The sequence below is a fragment of the Eptatretus burgeri genome, chromosome 2 (genome assembly GCF_056783735.1).
Source record: "Eptatretus burgeri isolate ZD-2024b chromosome 2, Ebu_testis_v1, whole genome shotgun sequence".
NCBI lineage: Eukaryota > Metazoa > Chordata > Myxini > Myxiniformes > Myxinidae > Eptatretus > Eptatretus burgeri.
In genome coordinates, this window is record NC_140962.1 from 29,966,741 (window position 1) to 29,989,686 (window position 22,946).

At 46.0% G+C, this 22,946-nt stretch overlaps 1 protein-coding gene and 1 long non-coding RNA gene across 2 annotated transcripts; both read right to left on the reverse strand.

The window, feature by feature from the left end:
- Window positions 1-4,104: 4,104 nt before the first annotated feature.
- Window positions 4,105-5,846, reverse strand: LOC147031706 (uncharacterized). Its single transcript, XR_015050895.1, has 3 exons — window positions 4,864-5,846; window positions 4,489-4,589; window positions 4,105-4,383 (listed from the first exon to the last, which is right to left on the reverse strand). It is a non-coding gene; the product is annotated as an uncharacterized LOC147031706 (long non-coding RNA).
- Window positions 5,847-18,866: 13,020 nt separating this feature from the next.
- LOC147031707 (intermediate filament protein ON3-like) lies at window positions 18,867-22,946 on the reverse strand. Its single transcript, XM_085852416.1, has 8 exons — window positions 22,639-22,946; window positions 21,587-21,792; window positions 21,405-21,465; window positions 21,194-21,289; window positions 20,933-21,097; window positions 20,507-20,632; window positions 20,193-20,413; window positions 18,867-19,064 (listed from the first exon to the last, which is right to left on the reverse strand). The coding sequence occupies exons 1-8, from the start codon at window positions 22,912-22,914 to the stop codon at window positions 18,998-19,000; spliced, it is 1,218 nt and encodes a 405-aa protein (XP_085708542.1). The 5' UTR covers window positions 22,915-22,946; the 3' UTR covers window positions 18,867-18,997.

A 22,946-nucleotide genomic window follows, 5' to 3' on the forward strand; every position in this document is an offset into this window, starting at 1 on the left:
TGGAGTTGGGGCCTATAATCAGCCATTATGGAATCCTGCATGTGATGTGGTGGCTCTCACACTGATGTCTTATCGGCAAAAGTGGCCCCCTATAATCCAATCATGAAGATCACTGATTTAATGCATTCACTGTTTGACATCACGCCCTGACCCCAGAAGGATTGCTTATCCCCGTTTGCCAGATCTATTTCTATATTTTTGGAGGTTTTGCGAGGTGCTCCAAAGGGAATCAAAGCAAATCTGGTGAAAAACGGATGTTTCAAAATAAAGTTATAACGTTTGCATGGACAGGGAGCCGATGTACCACGTGATGCATGAACTGACGAGCAGGCAACATGGCGGATTATCTGCAATGTTTATTTCATGGGTAATCATTAAACTTTGCGATGTCTCCAGGGAGTCTAGGGTTGTTCTACATTAAACAGCAACTCTTTTGTGGATTAAGTAATTATTTGAACGAATTTCTTTAATTTCTTTAACTGCTGTGGGTGCGCTGAAGACCGGCTTTAAAGTTAAAGGGATGCTATATGCTATGCAGTCACAGCCTGGCCAGTCATTCCTTGTCAACCATTTAATGGGAGTGCTTGTTTGAGTGCTTAAGCCCTACAGTTGATAGTGGTACAGTTCATGTCCCGATCGGGTTGTGCAGTCGGCAGTTGCTACAATGTTGAGGTACACGATTTACAAAGGTTATGTGGTTTCTCTTTGTGAGACGGTAGTGAGACCAGCTATGTTGTATGGTTTGGAGGTGGTGGCACTAACAAAAAGACAGGAAGCGGAGCTGGAGGTGGCAGAGTTAAAGATGCTGCGATTCTCGTTGGGAGTGACGAGGATGGACAGGATAAGGAATGAGTATATTAGAGGGACAGCGCAGGTAGGACGGTTTGGAGACAAAGTGAGAGAGGCGAGATTGAGATGGTGTGGACATGTGCACAGGAGGGAAGCGGAGTATATCGGGAGAAGGATGTTGAAGATGGAGCCGCCAGGCAGGAGGAGAAGAGGAAGGCCAAAGAAGAGGTTCATGGATACGGTGAGGGCGGACATGCGGGTGGTTGGAGTGTCAATGGAAGATGTGGAGGATAGAGCAAAATGGAGACGGTTGATCCGCTGTGGCGACCCCTAACGGGAGCTAGCCGAAAGAAGAAGAAGAAGAAGAAAGAAGATGTGGTTTCTCTTTGTGAGTTTCAAAGCAAAATATATTTGATAACACCCAATTTCCGAGCTGTTTGCCAAATTAACGTGTTTTTTTTAAATTAAAGAGCCAAGTTTTTCTTTTCTATTGTCACATGACGATTGGCATCTGTTTATAAAGATTAATGTTTTTGCACATCTCCCTGAAATGTCGATAATGCAATGTTGTTTTAATAATCTGTTTGAAATTTCCCCCCAAAAGGGTGAAAGCTACTCAAGGTTTTTGGGTTATATACAGTATGTACTGTAGTCGGTAATCACACTAACTCCAATCTGCCGATTCCTGAAGAATTGCTGATATTGACCAAGCACTAATACAAGGTGTGTGTGTGTGTGTGTGTGTGTGTGTGTGTGTGTGTGTGTGTTGTGTGTTTGTGTGTTTTGAAAGCACATTTTCTCTCTGCTCCCTACCCGTGTCTCTCTCTCTCTCTCTCTCTCTCTCTCTCTGTCTCTCTCTCTCTCTCTCTCTCTCTCTCTCTCTCTCTCTCTCTCTCTCTCTCTCTCTCTCTCTCTCTCTCTCTCTCTCTCTCTCTCACGTGGTGTTATGGGGCGGCTGTGTGCAGCTGCTCTGTGTTGTGGTGAGTTGTCAGTGTGTTTTTCTTTTCTCCTGCCTCCCTCTGTCCTTTTCCATCTTATCTGCTTTTGACGTTTTTGTTTTTCACTTTTCTACACCAGAGAGAGAGAGAGAGAGAGAGAGAGAGAGAGAGAGAGAGAGAGAGAGAGAGAGAGAGAGAGAGAGAGAGAGAGAGAGAGAGAGAGAGAGAGAGAGAGAGAGAGAGAGAGAGAGAGAGAGGCTCCATTCAGGTCAAGCCTACCCGCTTTGATGATGCTTTGTCAGCCCGTTTGCTTGTAATGCATTTTTGTTATTTATTTCAGTTTGGTACCTTCTTGTCAGGTACAGAAAGAAGGGGGGGGGGGTGATATCCCCGACATGGCGAACGCACGCTCTCTTTGTGAGATGTTCGAGGGATTAACCAGGAAGCATGAATTTGTGTGCTTGCCTCCTGAACGAGTTCCCATCGAGGACATTATCCTCGTGGTAGGAAATATAATTGGTGATGAAAATATCCGTGCTGCATCACGTATGAATCAAAAAGTGGTCGTTTTTGTTTCTGACGATGCACTCGTCCATAAGGTCATGAGTACGGAAATAACCACCGAAAGCGGTCACTTTTTGATGGCGTCACCATTGATAACTCCAACGATGAGAGTTGTAATGTCCAATGCTCTGCCTTTCATATCGAATGATAACATCATATTTGTGTTATCCAGTTATAGGAAAATGGTTTCCAGAATTTCCATGATTCCTCTCAGTTGTTGGAATGGTCGTGTAAAACATTCAATGAGTTTTCGAAGACAGGTATATATGGTCCTTCCAGACCGTCGGAATGATACGGGACTCAATATCTCGTTTAAAATCAATTTAGAGGACAGTAATGAACAGATCTATGCATCATCTGCTACCTTAACATGCTTCCAGTGCGGAGCATTCAGACATTTGAAATGCTTTTGTCCCAAAGCCTCGTGCTTCAGATGTGGAAAAACAGGTCACACGAATGCAGGGTGTAGGGAGGTGCAACAGTCGCCGAATACTGGGAATGATTCACACACACATTCAGTGAGCAGCCATGATGGAACTATTTTATTATACATACGTCAAACCAACGTATCATCAGACCCTCATTAACATATTATGAACTGTACTTACACAACATCTCCCCCACCAAATAAGGTTGAAAGGCTTCAAAAACCCATAACTGGAAAACCTGCCTCAACTCCATGAATGTATGTGTCCACCTCTTCTGACAACTTGCGATCCGATGCATGTGCTGGGAGTGGACTACGGGACAATGCATCAGCAGCAACAACCATGGACTTGCCTGGCATGTGTTCTGCTACCACATTAAATCACATGAGACACATGAGAGGGTGTTGGCATCTCAAAGGCACTTGATCCAGGTCCTTGTTGTTGATTAATGGCACTTAAGGCTTGTGGTCAGTGACCACCCGAATGGTCTGTAGCCCACACAATAATTGACAAAATTTTTCACATGCCCAGACTGAAGCAAGGCATTCTTTTTAGATCTGTGCATACCTGGATCTGTATGACTTAGCATGCGTGATGCAAAGCGTACAAGTCTCAACTCCCCATTGGACTGCTTTTGTAGTAAGACAGCTCCGATGACGTAGCTGCTCGCATCCGCACTCACGGTTGTCTCCTTGTTAGTATCAAAGAATGCTTGGATGCTTGAAGAGGATAACAGTTCTTTCACTGTCTTGAAGGCCTGAATTTGGCTTGCATCCCAAACCCATGAAGCGTCGTCTCGAAGTCCATCATTAAGTGGCCACCGACGATAGGTTTCCGCAGCCCTCGGCTCACCGGCTCACCGGCTCTCCTGCACCCCTGGGGCCCCCCAATTCTCCTACCTCTCAGTCCTCAAACTCTCAAACACCTCCACGCCCTAGGAATTCTCCCACCCCACTGGCCCTCCAACTCTCCTCTCAATTTTTCTCCTGAGCAATACCGGGTACCCCTGCGAGCTCGAAAATGAATGAAATCCTTTCGTGAATAAGAAGAGGAAAGGAGAAAGAAGGAAAAAAGAGAAATCCCAACAGATATAAGAGATATATTAACCAAGAAAGCAGAAACGAGTGAAGATGATACTGGAGGAAGGTAACTTTCCCTTTGTGAGAGGGTAAAGAACAAGTCAAGGGAAGATGCGGAACACTTGATGCTTCGAACTTGGCCTGAAGGGTCTCAAAGCTTGTTTTTTTTTTCCTCCCTCACCAAGTCTCTCTGCTAATTTTTCTTTTTTTTGTTTGTTTTAAGAAATTGTGTTTCTTTGTAAATGTGATACACATCTCAAAGGAAAATATATAGAATGGAATGATTTAACTGAAAAGACATTCAAATTGAATTGCAAGAGCCTTTTATTCAATTAGCATCAATACACCACAAAGCAAGGGGAAAATTCACCAAATCCATCAAGCAGAGGTTCTACCTTTAAAAACAATGTATTATTTCCAAAATCAAGTCTGAATTACACAAAAGTTGAAACATCGCCACCATCTGTCACTTTTTTTTTTTAAGGTTCTCTTCCATTGTCAGGAGTCATTGGAGGATTTGCAGGAATGAAGGTCTTGTGGACCCATCAGCTCAGGAGTTCACTTCAAATAACTTTGGAGATGTACCTGCAAAAGAGAAATCATATACAAAACTCCTGATATACAACCTGATTATGTCGATACCTAATAGCACTTGGCATTTTATTTGTGTGTAAAAGCCTTTGCAATCACCTGGGCACGTTTCCTTTTAGCAGATGTCCAGCATGTCCTTCCTCACAAAGAGACGCCATGAGAAGTCTTCCTCCATGATGATCAATGTTGTTATTGATGATCTGCTGACGGAGAAAGTTTGTTAGTGCATCAGCATTTTGATTAAATTTTAGTTGTACTTGTTTTCATGAGTTTAACCAGAAAAAGTTTTTCTGTACTTTTGTATTCATCTCTCGGTTTTTGTTTTTTTTTGGACATCAACCTGCTCCTGAAAGTGGTTGCCACGCATTACGTGAGCAGGTGAGATCGTTCATGAAAAGAGAAACTTTGTCGACATGATAAAATCAATGCATGAGAACATATAATTCGTATTACATACATTTTGAAGATACATACCTCAAATGAAACAACAGCAAAATAATTGGAAAAACATGGAGATGCCTTTTCTTGGAAGTATTGCTGGAGAGTTGTAGTTGATGTTCCATGGGGCAAATGAGATTCAGATCTATTGTAAACCTTCGCACCGATTGTAAGAGGGTAGAACTAGCAGCAAATCGGTGCAGTACACAGCCTTGAAAAAGATGGGCAATAAGCTACAGAAGGGGTAAGAGCTTGAGGGGGGGAAATGGAGGGGTTGGGGGAGTGAGAGATTCTGATTTTAACACACTGAGCAAGGGTTGCAGGGCTTGGGGCAGGGGTTGCAGGAAGGAGCACAGGGGTAGCAAGGCCTGGGGCACGGAGTGCAGCAGGGATTGCAAGGCCTGGGGCATGGAGTGCAGCAGGGATTGCAAGGCTTGGGGCATGGGGTGCAGCAGGGATTGCAAGGCCTGGGGCACGGAGTGTAGCAGGGATTGCAAGGCCTGGGGCACGGAGTGCAGCAGGGATTGCAAGGCCTGGGGCATGGGGTGCAGCAGGGATTGCATGGCCTGGGGCACGGGGTGTAGCAGGGTTTACAAAGCCTGGGGCATGGGGTGCAGCAGGGATTGCATGGCCTGGGGCACGGGGTGCAGCAGGGATTGCAAGGCCTGGGGCATGGAGTACAACAGGGATTGCAAGGTCTGGCGCACGTGTCAGGGCAAGGAATCGGGTAGCAGGTCTTGGGGAAAGGCGTCACGCAGGGCGTAGTACAGGGAGAGAAACAGGGAGTAGCACATGGAGTCGGGCAGGGAAGGCAAGGCCTACAGCACTGCACAGTCGTCCTGGGAGGGCACGGCTTGGGGCAGAGAGGTGCCGGCATGCAAGGCCTGTGGCACGGTGGGCACGGCTTCGGGCAGATGGGTGCTGGGCTGCAGTCGCTCACGACTTTGTGAGGGATGCAAGGCAGGCAAGGATGGTAAGACATACTTCAGGCTGTTTGTGATGCTGCTCTTCAAGCTGCTCAAAATGGATTCTGATGGACTGTTTCACCACTCTCCACCACTTTTATACACCCTGATAATTTAATTGATGGATTACAATAGATTCTTTTGATTGGTGGTCACAAATTATGATCGTTTACAAATGTATTTAAGTATTACTATGAAAGCTTGATGATGTTGCCCGAACCAAAAATTGTCCTGTTGTCAACTGTCGTGCGATATCAAATGAACTTGCGAAAACACAAAGCCATACGTACGGTATCACACCGTATTATAGGTTTGAAGTGTGTCTACAAAGAATCAAAAACTGTCTGAACACATCATTTGACAACTTTTGCAGCTTAGTATTTGTGGGCAACTTGTTTGAGAACTTTTGTCTTTGTGTGTCAAAATAACAACCACACCCTTTTTAGGCTGTTGTTTCATGGGGGATATCATTGAACATTATGACTGTCATTTTGGATTAAGCTCCGGGTCATTTCAAATCCTGACATCGGTGTCACGTGTTTTTCAAAATACTGGTAAACACAGATATCATGAAGTTTGATCTGATGCATCATTGATTGTCTGGCTTTGCGTCGTCGATCTGTGGGTTCTGATTTCGGCCGAGCTGTAAACCTCCATCCTGGTATTTCACAGGCATGGTGATTCATTAAAGTGAGTGCTGTCCCTCGGATGGATGTTACATGGGAATATATTGTCTGTTGGCATTAGTTGGTGGACATTGAAGATCCCACTGTGTCTTTGAGCCATCACTGACACCATGCTCAAATGCTAAATTCCTGCCCCTTTAACTCCTTTACCCTGTCTTATCCTTCCCCTCTCCCCACCCCTCTCTTCTCCCTCCTCCCCCATTGCCATGGCTGCTATCTTTGTCTCCCCTCTCCCTCAAAGCTTCCCTCTCACCCCTCTCTCGCAAATCAACCGCCTCCTCTCTCTTCAAAGCAAACTTCTCTCTCTCCCCCCTCACCTTTCTGAAAAGCTTCCCCCTCACCCTTCTCCCTCAATTCTCCCCACTCACTCCTCCCTTTCAAATCTCGCTCCTCACTCCTCCTTCTCAAAGCTTCCCCCCTTCACATCCACAAAACTGCCTCCTTCCCCCACCCTCTCTCTTCCAGCTCATTCCTTCACCTCCTCCAATCTCCCACTTCACTTTGTCCGCTCTCATATTACTTCTCACTGCCAGTCTTCCCTTCCCAACCTAGCCCTTTGACCTCCTCCCCCTCTGACCCTCTCCCCTAGCTCGTCTGTCAACAGCTCTCATCTACCTCCACCTCTACCTCCTCACATACCTCCTCCCTCACACCACCCTCCCACTCTCCTCCCCTCCCCCACACCCAAAGCCTCTTCCCCTCCCTCGTCCTTAACAGTGTAGACCTCAAACATCCGGGGCCTTCACTCAAACCTTTCAGATCTTTCCATACAGGTTGCCACTGACAAACCAGACATAATCTGCCTAACAGAAACTTTCCTCCCCCAAGACGTGTCTGACTCCCAAGTATCTCTCCCTGGTTACTCCCTCCTCCGGTATGACAGACCTGAGCCTCGTCCTGGTGGTGGAGTTGCTCTCTTTATCAAAAGCTCTATTCCTCACTCCTCCACACCCCCAGCAATCCCTCTAGCTATGGCTTCCCCTCTGCTCCGACCTCATGTTTATCTGTGTGTTGTACCGACCACCAAACAGTGATGACTCCATTTACACCTTGCTCGCCGAAAACATGGACCAACTTCTACCTACTCATCCAAACACTCTCTTCCTCATATGTGGCGACTTCAACCATCATCATGCCAGTTGGCTGGGTGTGGGTACCTCTCTCACATGCCAGGGCACTTCAGCAAAAGACTTCGGTGACTCTTTGGGACTGAGTCAATCTGTCAACTTCCCGAATCAGATTTCAACTAACGCTACTCCATCTCTTATGGATTTGATTTTGACCAATTTCCCTTGAAATATCTGCTGTTATTCTGCTCCAATCAGTTCTTCTGACCACATGCTTGTTTAAGCAGTCACCTCTCTGGCTGTTATTAGAGAACCACCTCAGTGCCGACGAGTCTGGCACTTCTTTCAGGCTGATTGGTAGGACCTTCAAGCAGCCATCAAACTTCTATACTGGTCTCCCAATTCTACTCCCACCAACATCAATTCATCCTGGGAATTTTTTCGAAGATACTTGTTCTCTCTCATGCACAGATTTTTCCCATCTCATCTTCAGTTGTCCTACCCTTCCTCCCGCCCATGGTACACTGAAGCTTGTGGTGAGGCAGTTGTCCTGAAACAACTTGGCTTCGCCTCATGGAAGGTAAATCCTACTGAAGGCAATCTCAGTTTCCTTCCACAAAGATTGGAACAAGTGTGTGTTTACCCTGAGGAGAGCCAGGAAACAACATCTATCTCATCTCATGTCTGAATGCTCAGACCTGTCTCCCTCCTCAAAATCCTGATGGCATCAAGTTAAGTCTGTTTCTGGTCTATGTTCCCCCTCCATCCCCTACTTTACCCCCAAATGGCTGCACAGCTGACACAGCAAGGGAAAAGGCTGAATGTCTAAACCCTGTGTTTGCTTCGAAATCTTGTCCCAAACCCATCGCTTTCTAAACCAACCACACCCAGTCACACCCAGCTGTTCCTGGACTTTGTGTCCTTTTCTCCTGACGAGGTGGAGAGTTTTCTGTCAAAACCTTGACTCTGATTCTGCAACCGGTCGAGATGGCATCAGCCGTCCTGCTTTAATATGCTGCTCTGCTGCTCTTGCTCACCCCCTCTCTGTTTTATTCACCCTCTCATTTGCTCAAAAGTAATCTGCCATCTGCTTGGAAATCAGCAAACGTCACCGCTCTACATAAAAAAGTTATGCCTGGTGTTGGCTTAATGGGTAGGGTGGTGGGCTTGGGATCCTAGGATCCTGAGTTCAAATCCCACTCAACTGTTGAATTAATACCAGGTGGGGTTGACTTTGCCTGTCATCCTTCCGAGGTTGGCAAAATGATTACCACCTTGCTGGTATCCTGTGTCGGAGTGGTGACCTGTCCAGGATTGTACCTAATAGCCAAGGAGACTGCTTTGGCAGCACCATCGCTCCGCACAGAGTATGGTCCCGACGGATGGATGGATAAATAAGTTGCAAAAACTGATCCCTGCAACTACAAACCAATCAGCCTACTCCCATTCATCAGCAAGGTCATGGATTCCATCATTGCTTCCACCAACACATCCTTCCTCTTCTCCAATGGCTTGATTTCCGATCATTAATTTGGATTTTGACCAGGTCACTCAACCCTGGACATGTTGCTTCTGCTTTCCCAACAAAGGACGGAGGTCCTAAATGCCAAAAATGAAATCAGTCATCTCCCTCGACATATCGTGAGCTTTCAATATGGTCGGGCATCCCATTCTGCTCACCAAACTCTTATTATGGTATCCAAGGCAATCTCCACTCATGGTTCGTGGACTTCCTCTCCTGTCACAGTCAATGTATGGCTCTTAATGTAATTCTCTCATCTTCTCTTAGCATCCAGACTTGAGTTCCTCAAGGCAGTGTTCTGGGTCCTGTTCTTTTTCTGGTTTTCATCAATGATCTCTCAGATTCTCTGGGAAATCCTCTTTATCTCTTTGCTGATGATTCCACCCTCTGCCGTACCATCTCTCATCCCTCTGATCGGCAAGCAGCAGCTTCTTCACTCGCTGCAGATCTGGATAAAATCACAAACTGGTCATATGTCTTCCAATCCTGACAAATCGCACACTCTCATAATGTCTCTCCAAAACGACCGTGTGGAGAACCCCCTCATCTACTTTCTCAACAATCCCCTTGAAGAAGTCCTTTCATTCAAGCTTTTTGATCTCACTGTCTGCCACGACCTTTCCGGGGAAAGCCACATCTCCAAGCTGGCCTCCAATGCCAGTCGCTAACTGGGCATCCTATGTTGTGCAAAGTCCTTCCTTGGCACACCTGAGCTTCTCACCACTTACAAAGCTTTCATCCTCAGTCTAATGGAGTACTGCTCCCCGCTGTGAGGCAGGAGCTAGGTGCTCCTGCCCCACACCTATCTTGACTTCACGCTGTGGAAATAAACGCTTTTTGGATCATTGGTATCTCCTGTAATGAAGTTTGGGTCTCTCACTCTCTTACCAGAGACAGGTTGGTGGTCTTTGTCTTCTAGCATCTCCTCACCGGCCTTAAAAAAACCCTTCTGGTGAAACTACCAAAATCAAGAATCACTGCTCACCTTCACTCTTTCATTCCTCTTTTTTTCCCACCTCTGGAACAAACTCCCACACCCTCTTCAATCCCACTCCTCCCTCCAGGTCTTCAAAACGGCTGTTCACCACCATCTCATATCTTCCCCTATCCAAAATCTTGATCTTCTCAATCCCTGTTAATTCATCCCAATTCCACCTCCTTCAAATTCCCTGTTTTCCTACCTGAAAGTCCTTGTGGTACCATCTTGTTTACCCTGTGTACCCCACCCCAACCCTCTCCCTTCCACACATCTCCGATTGTCCTTGCTCCCCACTATTTTGTGATTCCTTCTCCTCCCCCTTTTGTCTCCTGCCTTGTTATATGTTTCTGTGTATTCTGTGTATTCTGTGTATTAGCTCTTCCACGAGCCTCGACATGGTATACAAATTATTTTAAATAATACAGAGTAGACTTAGACAGGCCAAATGCGACAGAAAGGGCATCTGCTCTCTATTTGAAACCCAGGACAAATTCCACCCTCACCAGAAGCCTGAACCAAGATGTCCTCAACAGAAGTCCGAGATAAGCTGAGAGCTTTGGAGGAGATATTTTGCTCTGTCCAGGATCAGCTTGTGCACAATTCAGGTGGGTTGATACTGCAGTTTTCTAAATCCAGTCTCAACGAGCAGGGATCCATGGGAATCCCGCATAATATAAAATGTGATTTCAAGTCCTCAATCCCCCACCCCACCCAACCCCAAGTCCTCAAACACCCCCTCCCCTCAATTCAAAGTCTAATTCAAACCTCTCCCCACCCTGTCTTCAAGTGCCCTCCCCACCCAAATAACTCAACCCCCCTCTGCCACTTCAAGTCTTCAATGTCCACCTTCCACTGAAAGTCCTCAAACCCCTCGCTTCCCAGCCTCAACCCCACAATCCCAACTCTTTCTCCCCTCTCTACTCCTCACCCAAGCTCTGTCCGCTGCTCCCCTTTTCTTCTTAGAGCCCCCAACTTCCCCCAAGTCCCCAACACCCACCAAAAAACCAAAAGTCCTCAACGCCTCCCCCCAGCCTCAACCCCACAATCCCAACTCTTTGTCCCCTCTCTGCTCCTCATCCAAGCTCTGTCCTCTACCCCCTTTCTTCTTCAAGTCCTCAACTCCCCCTCCCTCAAGCCCCAAGTCTTCAACCTCCCAATTGCCAACTCCTCAACCCCCTTCCCCCAAAGCCTCAACCTCCCAATTGCAAACTCCTCAACCCCCTCCCCCAAAGCCTCAACCATCCTCTCTCAACTCTGTCCTCTCTCTACCCCCGCCCCCACCCCACATCCCAATCATTATACTCCTCTTCCCGTTTCTTCATCACAGCCTCAATCCCCACTCCCAACCCCAAGTCCTCATCCCCCCTCTTCAAACTCTCTGTCACCTCTCTGCCCACACCCCACCCAACTCTTTGTCCTCCTTCTTAACATTCTTTATCAACGGTACGCAAGGAACCTTGGTGCAGGAGGAGGCCATTCAGCCCATCATTTCATTTCATTCTTTTTTTATTGTCTAAAACGACAGGAGCACAAATGTAAATGTGTGAATGATTAAATCATGATTGTGTTGTTCCTGCATTGTTCGTGTGTTGTTCCCTTGACTCTCGAGACACTTTAGACCCATTTAGACCCTTTAAATATTTTAGATCTCATCGACCCCGTTTGATCCTTTCGACACTTATGGCTTTTAGACCCGTTTTTGTTTCCAAAATCTGGGCTCGTGGAAGAGCTGGAACATTGAATGGAGCAGGATGCAATAGAACAAAAGGAATAGTAGAGCGAGGAGGGGAACAGCAACAGCACGGTTGAAAGTGGGGGGAACCATCAACGTTAGACTCTAACTGCTATTGGAACATACCTTTTTGACCATTTCGACCTTTAAGACACTTTCGACATTTACACCCCTTTGACCTTTACACACCTGAGACCCCTTTTGACCCTTCAAACTCCTTTAGACCATAACTAATATTGGAACGCACCCTTTCGACCCTGGAGATCCTTATAGACCTCTTAGACCCTTTAGACCAGGGTTCTCCAACCTTTTTGGGTGGAGGGGCACAAAACCAAAGTGGTGAGGGGCGGATGTCCGCACCCAAAATAAGGACGCTAAATCCCGAAAAAAATACATAATGAATATGCGGAAATTTAAACAAAAATTGGTGCTGAATATATTTTTCTTGCCAACGAATATGATAAATGAACAATCGTGTTAAAAACACGTGTCTAATATGAATCAAAATCATAATAAAAATTACAGAACGCTTTGATCATTGACCCTGACAAAATGGCAGTATCGCGGGCCGCATTGTAATGTAAACTTAATATGGCACCGCGGGCCGCATAAATCCGTCTAAGGGGCCGCGTGTGGCCCGCGGGCCGCAGGTTGGAGACCCCTACTTTAGACCTTTCCCACCTTAGACCGTTTGACCTGTAGACCTTGAAACCCTCTCAATTCACGAGACCCCTTTAGACGCAAACCACACAAACATCCAGAGTCTTCTTCCAATATACAGACAATACCTCTTTCAGCAAGTAATGCGCAATATCTCCCCACCCGGAGAATGGGTACTCAGCTAGTTTGAACAGAATTTCCATATTGGTCACTGAATCGGTTCACCAATCCAAACCTCAAAGTCGATTGTTTACTCGGTCAAAGGGAACAAAGTTCAAGATCAAATAAAATCGTCAGTTTTCATCATATTGATTTGAAATTTGAACAGAATTGTTTCACCGAAAATCAGACAACATGAAAATCCATGACAACAATTTCATCTCATAGCTTTACCCCCGTTGTATTACAATTAAATGGGACCTTTTTGTGATTTTTTTTTTGTTGCCGTTCCTCAATTTTTTTTTTTCGCGATGTCAGATTTAAACTTACACGGGTCATTTGTACTTATGTGTAATATATGTCAAAATTGGCGAAAATCAGGCGATTTTTTTTGTCTCAAAACAAAACTAAAGCCAATTGAATTTTTTACGCAGTTTATTTGTACGTCCAGTGCCTTGAGTAAGTATTCCCACCCCTCGACTTTTGCCACATTTTGTTGTGTTCCAGCCTGAATTTAAAATGGATTAAATTAAATGTTTTGTCACTGATCCACACAAAATGCCCCATAATGACAAAGTGAAAACATGTTTTTAGAAATTATTGTAAATATAATTTAAAATGAAAAGTTGAAGTATCTTGCATCAATAAGTATTCAACCCCCTGAGTCAGTGCTTTGTTGAAGTGCCATTGGCAGTGATTACAGCGTAAAGTCTTCTTGGGTTTGTTTGTATCAGCTTTGTACATCTGGATTTGGGGGATTTTCTTCCATTCTTTCTTGTAGATTTGCTCAAGCTCTGTCAAGTAGGATGGAGAGCGTCGGTGAACAGGAATCTTCAAGTCTTTCCATAGATTCTCAATGGGATTCAAGTCTGGGCTTTGGCTGGGCCACTCAAGGACTTTCAGGTTCTTGTTCTAAAGTAATTCCAGTGTTGCTTTGGCTGTGTGCTTGGAGTCATTGTCCTGTTGGAAAGTAAATCTTCACCACAGTCTAAAGTCTTTGCACTCTGAAGCAGGTTATCCTCAAGGATTTGCCTGTATTTAGCTCTATTCATCGTTTCCTCTATCCTCACAAGTCTCCCAGTCCCTGCTGCTGAAAAGCATCCCCATAGCATGACACATCCCAAGCATGTACCATGTGCAAATGTCAAAAGCAGTCAATATATAAATGACAAAGAAAGACCCACCCACATCTCTCACCTGTCACCTGTGAATGGATATATTTATTTAATCCTCGCACCTGGGTTTAATTGATTAGGTTCAACTGATTGGTTATTCCCTCCATTCACAGGTGAGAAATGTGGGTGGGTCTTTCTTTATCATTTATATATTGTTACGTTTGAGGGGGGGGGTATGCATTCAAAGGGTAATTAGGATGTTTAATTAGGTATGCCATGCTGTTCGAGTTTACCAGGATCTCGATGTAATAAGTAGCAATTCAGTGGTGATAAGTTGTCTAGTAAATGTTCATTTCTTCAAGGGGGGAATGATAATTGTCACGTAATTAGATAGGGACACGGGATAGGGTAAGTGTGTCTGCATAAACCCCTTTTTGGTATTCTCTGGAGACTGGCCTGACGTCACAGGACAGTGCAGCGGATGGCTCCGCCCCGTGATCACGATTGGCAGAAGCCGACGGCGGTGGGCCAATAAACGGCTCGATTGGAGGTGACGATGGCAGGAGGATAAAAAGGTTCTGTTCGGGGTCGAAAAAATAAGAGGAAGAAGATTACAACCGAAAGATCGTGGTTTTTTTTGGTGGGGAGGCTGTTGCGCGGGGAGCATCCTTGTTGTTGTGCTGAGTCGATCGTGTTCTTCATCGTGTCTTGCAGCCTTGCTGAGCCTCGTGCCTCACCTTGGTTGGCTCTGGGGTTCTGCTGGCTCGCACTACGGGGTCGAACGGCGGGCGGACCTGCCTCCCTCTCCTGCTCGCAACTTGGCGCCAGAACTGGTTCCCTGGCGGCTGTGGGCGGACTTGGGCCAAGACCAGGAGGTCGACAGCACCACGGTTTCTCCTGCCCCCCTGAAGAGAGCAAGGCCAGCTCGTCCGACACCGATCCAGGGACAGTTGCGTCCACACCACGGTCCAGCCTGACCACCAGAAATAGCTACGTTTTGTGTGTGTGTGTGTGTGTGTGTGTGTGTGTGTGTGTGTGTGTGTGTGTGTGTGTGTGTGTGCTTGGCGCCTTAGAGGGATTGAGAACTGTATATTCATTGGAATTGTCTGTGTTTTTCCCCACGCCCGATCCCACACCATCCCGTTGAATCGCCCCGGATCCCTCTTCTTGCCGAGTCTTGTTATTTCTGGTAATAATAAAAACAAATAAACATCATAAACTCAGTGAAAAGTGACTCGTGCCACCTTCCTCGTCCCGTTTGCGGTAGAGCGATTAGAACCGCCATGTTTGGGTTATAAATAAATAAACCGCCTCCATCGTTTCGGCTCATTCTACGTTGGCGGGACTGTTCAAGTCCCGTGGATGTCACAATATGTTGACTGCCTTCGACATTTTCACGTGGTACATGCTTGGGAGCCTCGTCGGTACGCATTGTTGGCTGTGCTGTCGCTAATGATTCACCAATAAGCGATGAAACAAGTCCGGCAGCTGAAGGGGTGTGTATGATTGGGATTCTCATGTGTGTAATATTTGTGAATCTCTTTACAGCTGTGGAGGAACTCTGGGAAGGGTCTGAAACAGCAAAGGGCTTATCTTTGGTAGCCTTTCTTGGTTGCTTTATGCAACTTCTTCGGCTAAAAGAAAATGGGAAGAGTTGATTTATATTTTTATATGTGTGTATATATGTGTATATATATATATATATATATATATATATATATATATATATATATATATATATATATATTGTTATGAACTTGGGGTTCAAGGAAGGATTACCATGAGGAGAAGCACTCGGATCTTCTTCTTCTCCTTTCGGCTGCTCCCGTTAGGGGTCGCCACAGCGGATCATCCGATCCGCATCATGATTTGGCACATGTTTTTTTTACGCCGGATGCCCTTCCTGATGCAACCCTGGTCGCCTCTTACGACACAGGGATATGGTACACCTATTTTAACCGGGGTATACACCGGCCCAGTATACTGGTACTCATTTCGCCGACCTCGGAAGGATGGCAGGCTGAGTCAACCCCCTGGTGTATTAATTCAGTGGCCCAACGGGGCTTGAACTCAGGACCTTTTGGAAAAATGACCGTTTTTACAGCCATTTTTCCCTGCTGTGCAGGGGTTTGGCTTTTTGTGAGGCAATGTTTTATGGCCGGATGCCCTTCCTGACGCCAACCCTGGTCGCCTCTTACGACACACAGGGATATGGTACACCTATTCTAACCGGGGCATACACCGGGACCAGTACACTGGCACTCATTTCGCCGACCTCGGAAGGATGACAGGCTGAGTCAACCCCCTGGTGTTAATTCAGCAGCCAACGGGGCTTGAACTCAGGACACTGGGATCCCAAGCCGCCACCCTAACCACTAAGCCAACACCAGGCTTAGGAGAAGCACTCGGATATTCCTCTCGAACTCCTGGCCCTGTAGGCTGACGTGCCACAGATAAGTTGGGTTGTGAAACAACTCCGGTCACCGATTGACTCCACCAAGCCTGGCAGGGTTCTCGCTCTTTAAAAATGCGTTACCTTTCTGGTGGATTGGTGAGGTCAATTGGGGTAACGTACCCTCCATCCATGCATAATCTATTTACCTGTTTATGTATGGCCGAGCAAAACCCCTAAAGTACGTACAGGGTAATCCTGGAGTCAATTAATGGGGTAAAACTTTCCGTTGAACTATGCCTGCACCTTGTGTCAGACCAATGAAGGAAAGGACAAATGAGAGAGATTTGAAAGAACAACCAACAACTATTTATTTACACATACACACAAGCAAGCAATCATTGAACACATATTTACAAACAAAAGGCAAAAGGCACAGAAAAGCACACTTAACCCAAACATTTATTCCCCTTAGACAGAATGACTGAGACAAAAGATATATGGCCATCATTCAATCCAGGAAGAAGAGATGAGAAGACTTGGGGAGGAAGAAAAGAATGGAGTGTACCGGAGTAGTGGCTGAAAAAGGAATCCTATTCAGGTTCCAGCTGATGACTCCATCTTTGCTCTTTCCTTATTCGGATTCCTTCTTGGTCTTCCGTTTGATTACTCGTATAAAAACAGTCTTACTTGCTCAACAGAAGTGTTTCTCTCACTTTCTTCTGTCACCTCACACCTGTCAGTCCAAATATGCTGGGGGCTGGGGAGGGGGGAGAGGGGAGAGGATGGGAAAGATGGGTGGTGGAGTAGTAATGTGGTGTGATGGGATGGGCAACTGCATTTCTGAGGAATCCTGAACAAGTAGGCAAATCCTTTCTGGCGTCCCCTGTATGCCAATGTTGAGAACGCCTTTCTGTTTCATGCTCCCCAGGAGCTTGAACAAACAGTCAAATTCCTCTTTGAGGCGTCCCCAGTACTTGTTCTGGCGATGTTTCTCCGGACGTGTTCTGGCGGTGTTTGTGTCCTGACGGGAGTTTATCTCCAGACTTGCCCGGACGAGAGTTTGCCTCTGGATGTGTCCGAGCAGTGCTTGTCTCTTGACGGCTTGGCTCCAGATGTGTCAGCATGGTTTTTGTCTCCGAACGTGTCCAGGTGGTATTTATGTCCGGACAGGAGTTTGTCTCTATACGTGTCTGGGCGGTGTTTGTCGCTGGACGTGTCCAGGTGATGTTTGTGCCCGGACAGCTTGGCTCCGGATGTGTCCAGGCAGTATTTATGTCTGGACAGGAATTTGTCTCCGGACGTGTCCGAGCAGTGTTTGTCTCCGGACGGCTTGGCTCCGGATGCGTCCGGCGGCTTTTGTCTCCGGATATGTCTGGGCGGTGTTTGTCTCTGGGCTATATTTATAGTACAAGCGGTAGAAAATGTATTTCAGACATTATTTTGTTTCCATCTTCACTGTTGTTTTGTGCAGAATCATTTTGATTAGACAGTCTTCTTCTTCTTTCGGCTACTACCGTTAGGGGTCGCCACAGCGGATCATCCGTATGATCCGCATCATGATTTGGCACATGTTTTACGCCGGATGCCCTTCCTGACGCAACCCTGATTGCCTCTTACGACACAGGGATATGGTACACCTATTTTAACCGGGGTATACACCGGCCCAGTACACTGGTACTCATTTCGCCGACCTCGGAAGGATGACAGGCTGAGTCAACCCCCTGGTGTATTCATTCAGTGGCCGAACGGGGCTTGAACTCAGGACCTTTTGGATCCCAAGCCGCTGCCCTAACCACTGCGCCAACACCAGGCATTTTGATTAGATTAGACAGTATGAATCGTAATTAACTCTCCATCACACGTGCACCTTCCCTTCCTGTCACCTCACTTCCTCCACCCCTCTTCGCTCCCACACCCCCCTTGCTCCCCTTCCATCCTCTCTCTTTTCCCTCCACCTCTTCACTCTCCCTCCTCTGTTCCCCCCACCAGGTGGTATTTGCTCATCAATAATATAGGTAAGCTGTTAGGGTTAGGGTTAGGGTTAGGATAATGAGTCCATCAGCTTTCATTTGATTATCAGCTTCCCTTTATGGTTAATAGTTGAACCCCAAGGATTATGAAGTTCAGCTTGACCTGTCCATCAAAAAGCTAGGATGTTGTTCGTCTTTCGGCTGCTCCCGTTAGGGGTCGCCACAGCGGATCATCCGTTATGATCCGCATAATGATTTGGCACAGGTTTTACGCCGGATGCCCTTCCTGACGCAACCCTGGTCGCCTCTTACGACACAGGGATAAGGATTGGGTTTTGCCATGATTCCAGGCTGCCCTACACCCTCTCATAGCGCGGCCCAGCACAAAGCACCCGTCCTCAAGCAATCCTCCAACCCAAGCCGCCGAGTAGCCAGATTACAGGCGCACGCCACTACGCCCGGTTATCGAAAAGCTAGGATATATCAGGTAAATCAGGTAAATCAGGTAGACCTTCCTTACTCCATGAAGACTTTGATCTTTAAGATGTATGTTGAAGTAATGCTTGGAATGAACGTAAGAATGACAACTAATAAAGAAGGCTCTTTTTTGTCATCTCACAATCTGTTTGGACAATTATAATTTTGAAGTGTTAATGAATACAGTCACACGATAACAAGTAATTACAACGTTAATCTCAAGAATAAAACAACCATCCACATTTACTTGCGAAAACTTGCTTTATTGAGCTAAAAATTGAAACAACACGAGAAACCAAGGATGCCAGCACATACAAGGTTATGTCTTTATGCCATTGTTGCCAAACTCAAGCGGGAGTAAAATGCGGAGTAGTACAAGACAGCAGATGGAACTGCAAAACTTTATTTTTTTTTTAATTTTGGTGTTATTGTGTTTGTGGTGTTCACATGGGGCCGCAAGGATCACAAGGTCTGCAAGGGACACCACACCTGGTGGAGACAGAGTTCAGCCTGGAAATAAATAAATAAAAATCAGTAGAAGTGGGATGAGGGTTGAGAGTGAAGTAGAAGTTACAGATGGGACATGCCAAGACGATCAAGAGATGTAAGGCTGACAAATGAACATTGAGCTGACATGAGAGTGCAGATGTGATGTGCTTATCTGAATAGTCTTGCTTTCCTCGACAGTATGAACTGTCATCTTTGTTGTTTGCAGCATTGATTTGCATTATTGAGTACACCATCGCTCAGGGAGGACATTAAGCAGGCTGTCACATTTGTTAACATTTACTCGTGTATACTGTAGATTCCATGGTACCTTTCGAAAACAGTAGGCCACTTGAGGGGCTGATATGCAAGCCAAATTCTAACTTCCTGCTGTAATCTACAGGGGGAAGAGCATCAACAGCTTCTCCTTACCTTCAGAATGATGCAACCAGCAGAGCAAATTCGTGATTGAATCCTGGTCCAATATGCATTTGCTAAGTGGACTGACATAATGTTTATTAACAGACAATGCAATCTATATCTATATATAATGGAGCAAGTGTATGTGATTATGTATGTATGTACGTACGTACGTATATCCACTCTTCACACATTGGTTGGACAGCTGACCTGACGTTACCCACAATTGTAACCTGAAACACTTAACCTAAAGTACCCAGAGGACCCAAAAGATCTGGAGGACCCAAAAGACCCCGAAGATCCTTAAAGACCCAAAAGACCCTGAAAACCCTTAAGACCCAAAATACCCCAAATACTTAGAAGATCCCAAAATACCCCCAAAAAGACCCCAAGGAACCAAAACACCAAAAAGATCCCGAGTACTCAAACACCCCAACGACTCAGAGGACCCAAAATACCCCAAGAACCCAAAGTCCCCACGTTTTCCACTGCAGTGAGGTGTTTTGAATTACAAGCAGTAGGTATGTTTTTGCTTCGTGCACGTGATCCGGGTCATTATTTTTTTTCTATGCAGAGCTTGCTGTCAGTTGCCGATACGCCACTCAAAAAGAGGTATGCATCAGAAGAACGTGTTGCATGTTTGGAGCAAGATCACCCGTAGGGCAGGTACTCTGCTAGTCGACAATAATGTGTCAACACAATATTTCAAGTTAAAATAATATCACAAATCACCTGCACTCCTCCCCCTCGAGGAGCTTCTTGTAGGTGGCGATCTCAACATCGAGAGCCAGCTTCACGTTCATGAGCTCTTGGTAGTCACGCACATGCTTGGCCATCTCTTGCTTGGCACTCTGCAGCTCGTTCTCCAGACGGGCGATGGTCTCCCTACCTTGCTGCACGGACGCTTGGCCACGGGCCTCAGCATCCTGGATGGTGGCTTCAAGCTGGGAGCGCTGTCGGTCAATTGGGATTGTGACTTACACACATGCATAATTTAGAAAACACACTGCATTTGATATGTTCAATAGTAAGTCTTATCATTGAACCTGACGAGCTTGAGTCTCGATCTCACATCTCAGCCTCTGGATGTTACGTGCAAGATCTGCAACCTCGTTCTTGGTGCAGCGCAATTCACAGCAATTCCTCTCTGAAGCCTCGTTGGTGTCTTCCAACTACGAAAAGGCATTATAAATGACTGCTTGGCAGTACGTAAATGTGGACGATTCAAACACTTGTACAATATAAACTGGATTTTATGGGAGACAATTGGATCACCAAAATTGGGACAACTCTTTTGCCCATAATCCCGACTTGATATGCTATTCTGATGGAAATATTTGATGCTATTTGAATACTTTTGTATCTTTCCTGTTTTAATTTTTTTGCTCTAAATTGGAGGGGAAGTGGAGAACATTTGTTCAATGTTCCTTATGCCATCAAACTTTTCCAACAGGAAACCCCAGAATACTCACCTTGCTCTTGTACCAGCACTCCACCTCCTGGCGGCTCCTGGCAGCTATGGCCTCATAGTTGCAACGAACCTCGGCGATCAGAGAGGTCAGGTCCAGGTTTGGTGCGACGTCCAACTCCACGGAAACGGACATGTCTCTGATACGCTCATGCATCTCCTGCAGCTCCTGTTAAAAGACCGAGTACCATATTACAAATGAACCCCCGAACCCTGTGCACAATGTGCTCTCTCTCTCTCTTGACTTGGTGATGTTTTCCTTTACCTGTTCGAAGAGTGTCCTCAAGAATAGAACTTCGTCGTTCAACTGAGCGAGCCTGGTCTCGAGACGCACCTTCTCCAGATACTTACAGTCAACATCCTGTTGTCGAAACACGCATTGTAAAAATTGTGAAAAGTTTTTTTTGGGAACATCTGGATTCGTTTGGAACTAAATGTGACCACTTCTCAGTTTGTTCGTACGATGAAATTATTACCTGCTTTAAGGCCCAGAACTCATTTTCGAGCTGAGTCCGCAGAGCTATCTCCTCCTCGTACCTGTTGGAAATCAACAGGAGATTTAATTGGAGCGAAGACAACGATGATTACTCCAGCGATGTTGCTCAATTTGTCTTCTCCATTGTATTTATTGACGTTCACAAATGTGAGCTTCTCTTACTTGGACCTGTAGTCATTGGCCAAACTCTGCGTCTGGTTCATCTCAGTTTCGAGCCTCGGCCTGTCCTGCACCAGACACTCCAGCTGCTCCTTGAGGCGGTTGGCGAACTGCTCGAACATGCAGTCGAGCTTTGACGTGCAGGTCTTATTTTGCAGGCATTCCCATTGGGCCTCAAGAACCTTGTTCTGCTGTTCGAGGAAGCGGGTCTGCAAGGACAGAGCTACTTTATCAACCGGGTGATAACAAACATGCAACAATCTTATTATCAACATCCTGATGTTTCTGGAAAAAGTACAACAATATTTGAAATATACCTTCAATCATCACCTCCTCTTGCCCTTGCCAGATTATGAAGCTGAACTCAGTTAAGTGTCTTTCACAGCAACCATTCCTTTCACACCATGACACACATTAAGCTGCTGAAGCAGTTTCATTTGGCGAAGGAGTGCAATCATGGATGGGTCACCACTCCGACACAGGATATGCAAAATGGCTTATTGTCCCATCCATACATCCATCCAATGGGACCATACTCTGTGCAGAGCATTGGTGCTGCCTAAGCAGTCTCCTTGGCTATTGGGCACAATCCTAGAGAGGTCGCCACTCCAACACAGGATACCAGCAAGCTGGCACTCATTTTTTCCGACCTCGAAAGGATGACAGACAGAGTCAACGCACCTCTTGTTATTTCTACAGCACAACAATGGCTCAAACTCAGGACCTTAAGATATTAAGCCGGCTACTTTAACCATTAAGCCAAAACCAGGCTAAGTTAGGCGTCTTTGAGAGCGCAAGATTGTTTTCCATAAAGATCAACTTTTGACCTTGGCATATACCATACTTGAAAACTTTCACCATGAACAGTTTTTCTCACTTTATCATGTTATTGCATCTATTGGTATTTCATTCCCCCTTTCCAAAAAAAAAGGTATGAATAAAAGGTTTCCTTTGGAATTTGAGTTCGACTGTTTTTTGTTTTTTTTTCTTGCAAATATCTGTAAATATGTTTGAGTAGACATCAGAGAAGTTCAGCATTGACAATCGTTCTTCACCTTGTCGATAAATGAAGCGAAGCGGTCGTTCCCACTCTTCATGCCCTCCTTCTCATTGGAGCGCATGAACTGGCCAGAGCGGTCAATGTTGATGCAGGGAGCGGGACAGATGGGGTCCAGGTCCAACCTCGGGATACACACAGAGGGTGGAGGGCACGGATTGCAGCAGATTGGAGGTGGGCATGGCTTGGGACATGGAAGACAGCACGGCATGCAGGGGTCAGCACACGGCTTGGGAGAAAATGGAGCGGAGTTGTATGGCATACAGTATGACATGACGAGATGAAATCACAGGGAGCACAGATGAA

What these genes read in the sequence shown, in the direction of transcription:
- LOC147031707 (XM_085852416.1), bottom strand. Translation starts at nt 22,914, where the DNA reads ATGTCATACTGTATGCCATACAACTCCGCTCCATTTTCTCCCAAGCCG. An exon ending in TCGCTTCATTTATCGACAAG is followed by an intron (nt 21,793 to 22,638) that starts GTGAAGAACGAT and finishes CTGTCCTTGCAG; the next exon opens with ACCCGCTTCCTCGAACAGCA. An exon ending in AGTGCTGGTACAAGAGCAAG is followed by an intron (nt 20,633 to 20,932) that starts GTGAGTATTCTG and finishes GCCTTTTCGTAG; the next exon opens with TTGGAAGACACCAACGAGGC.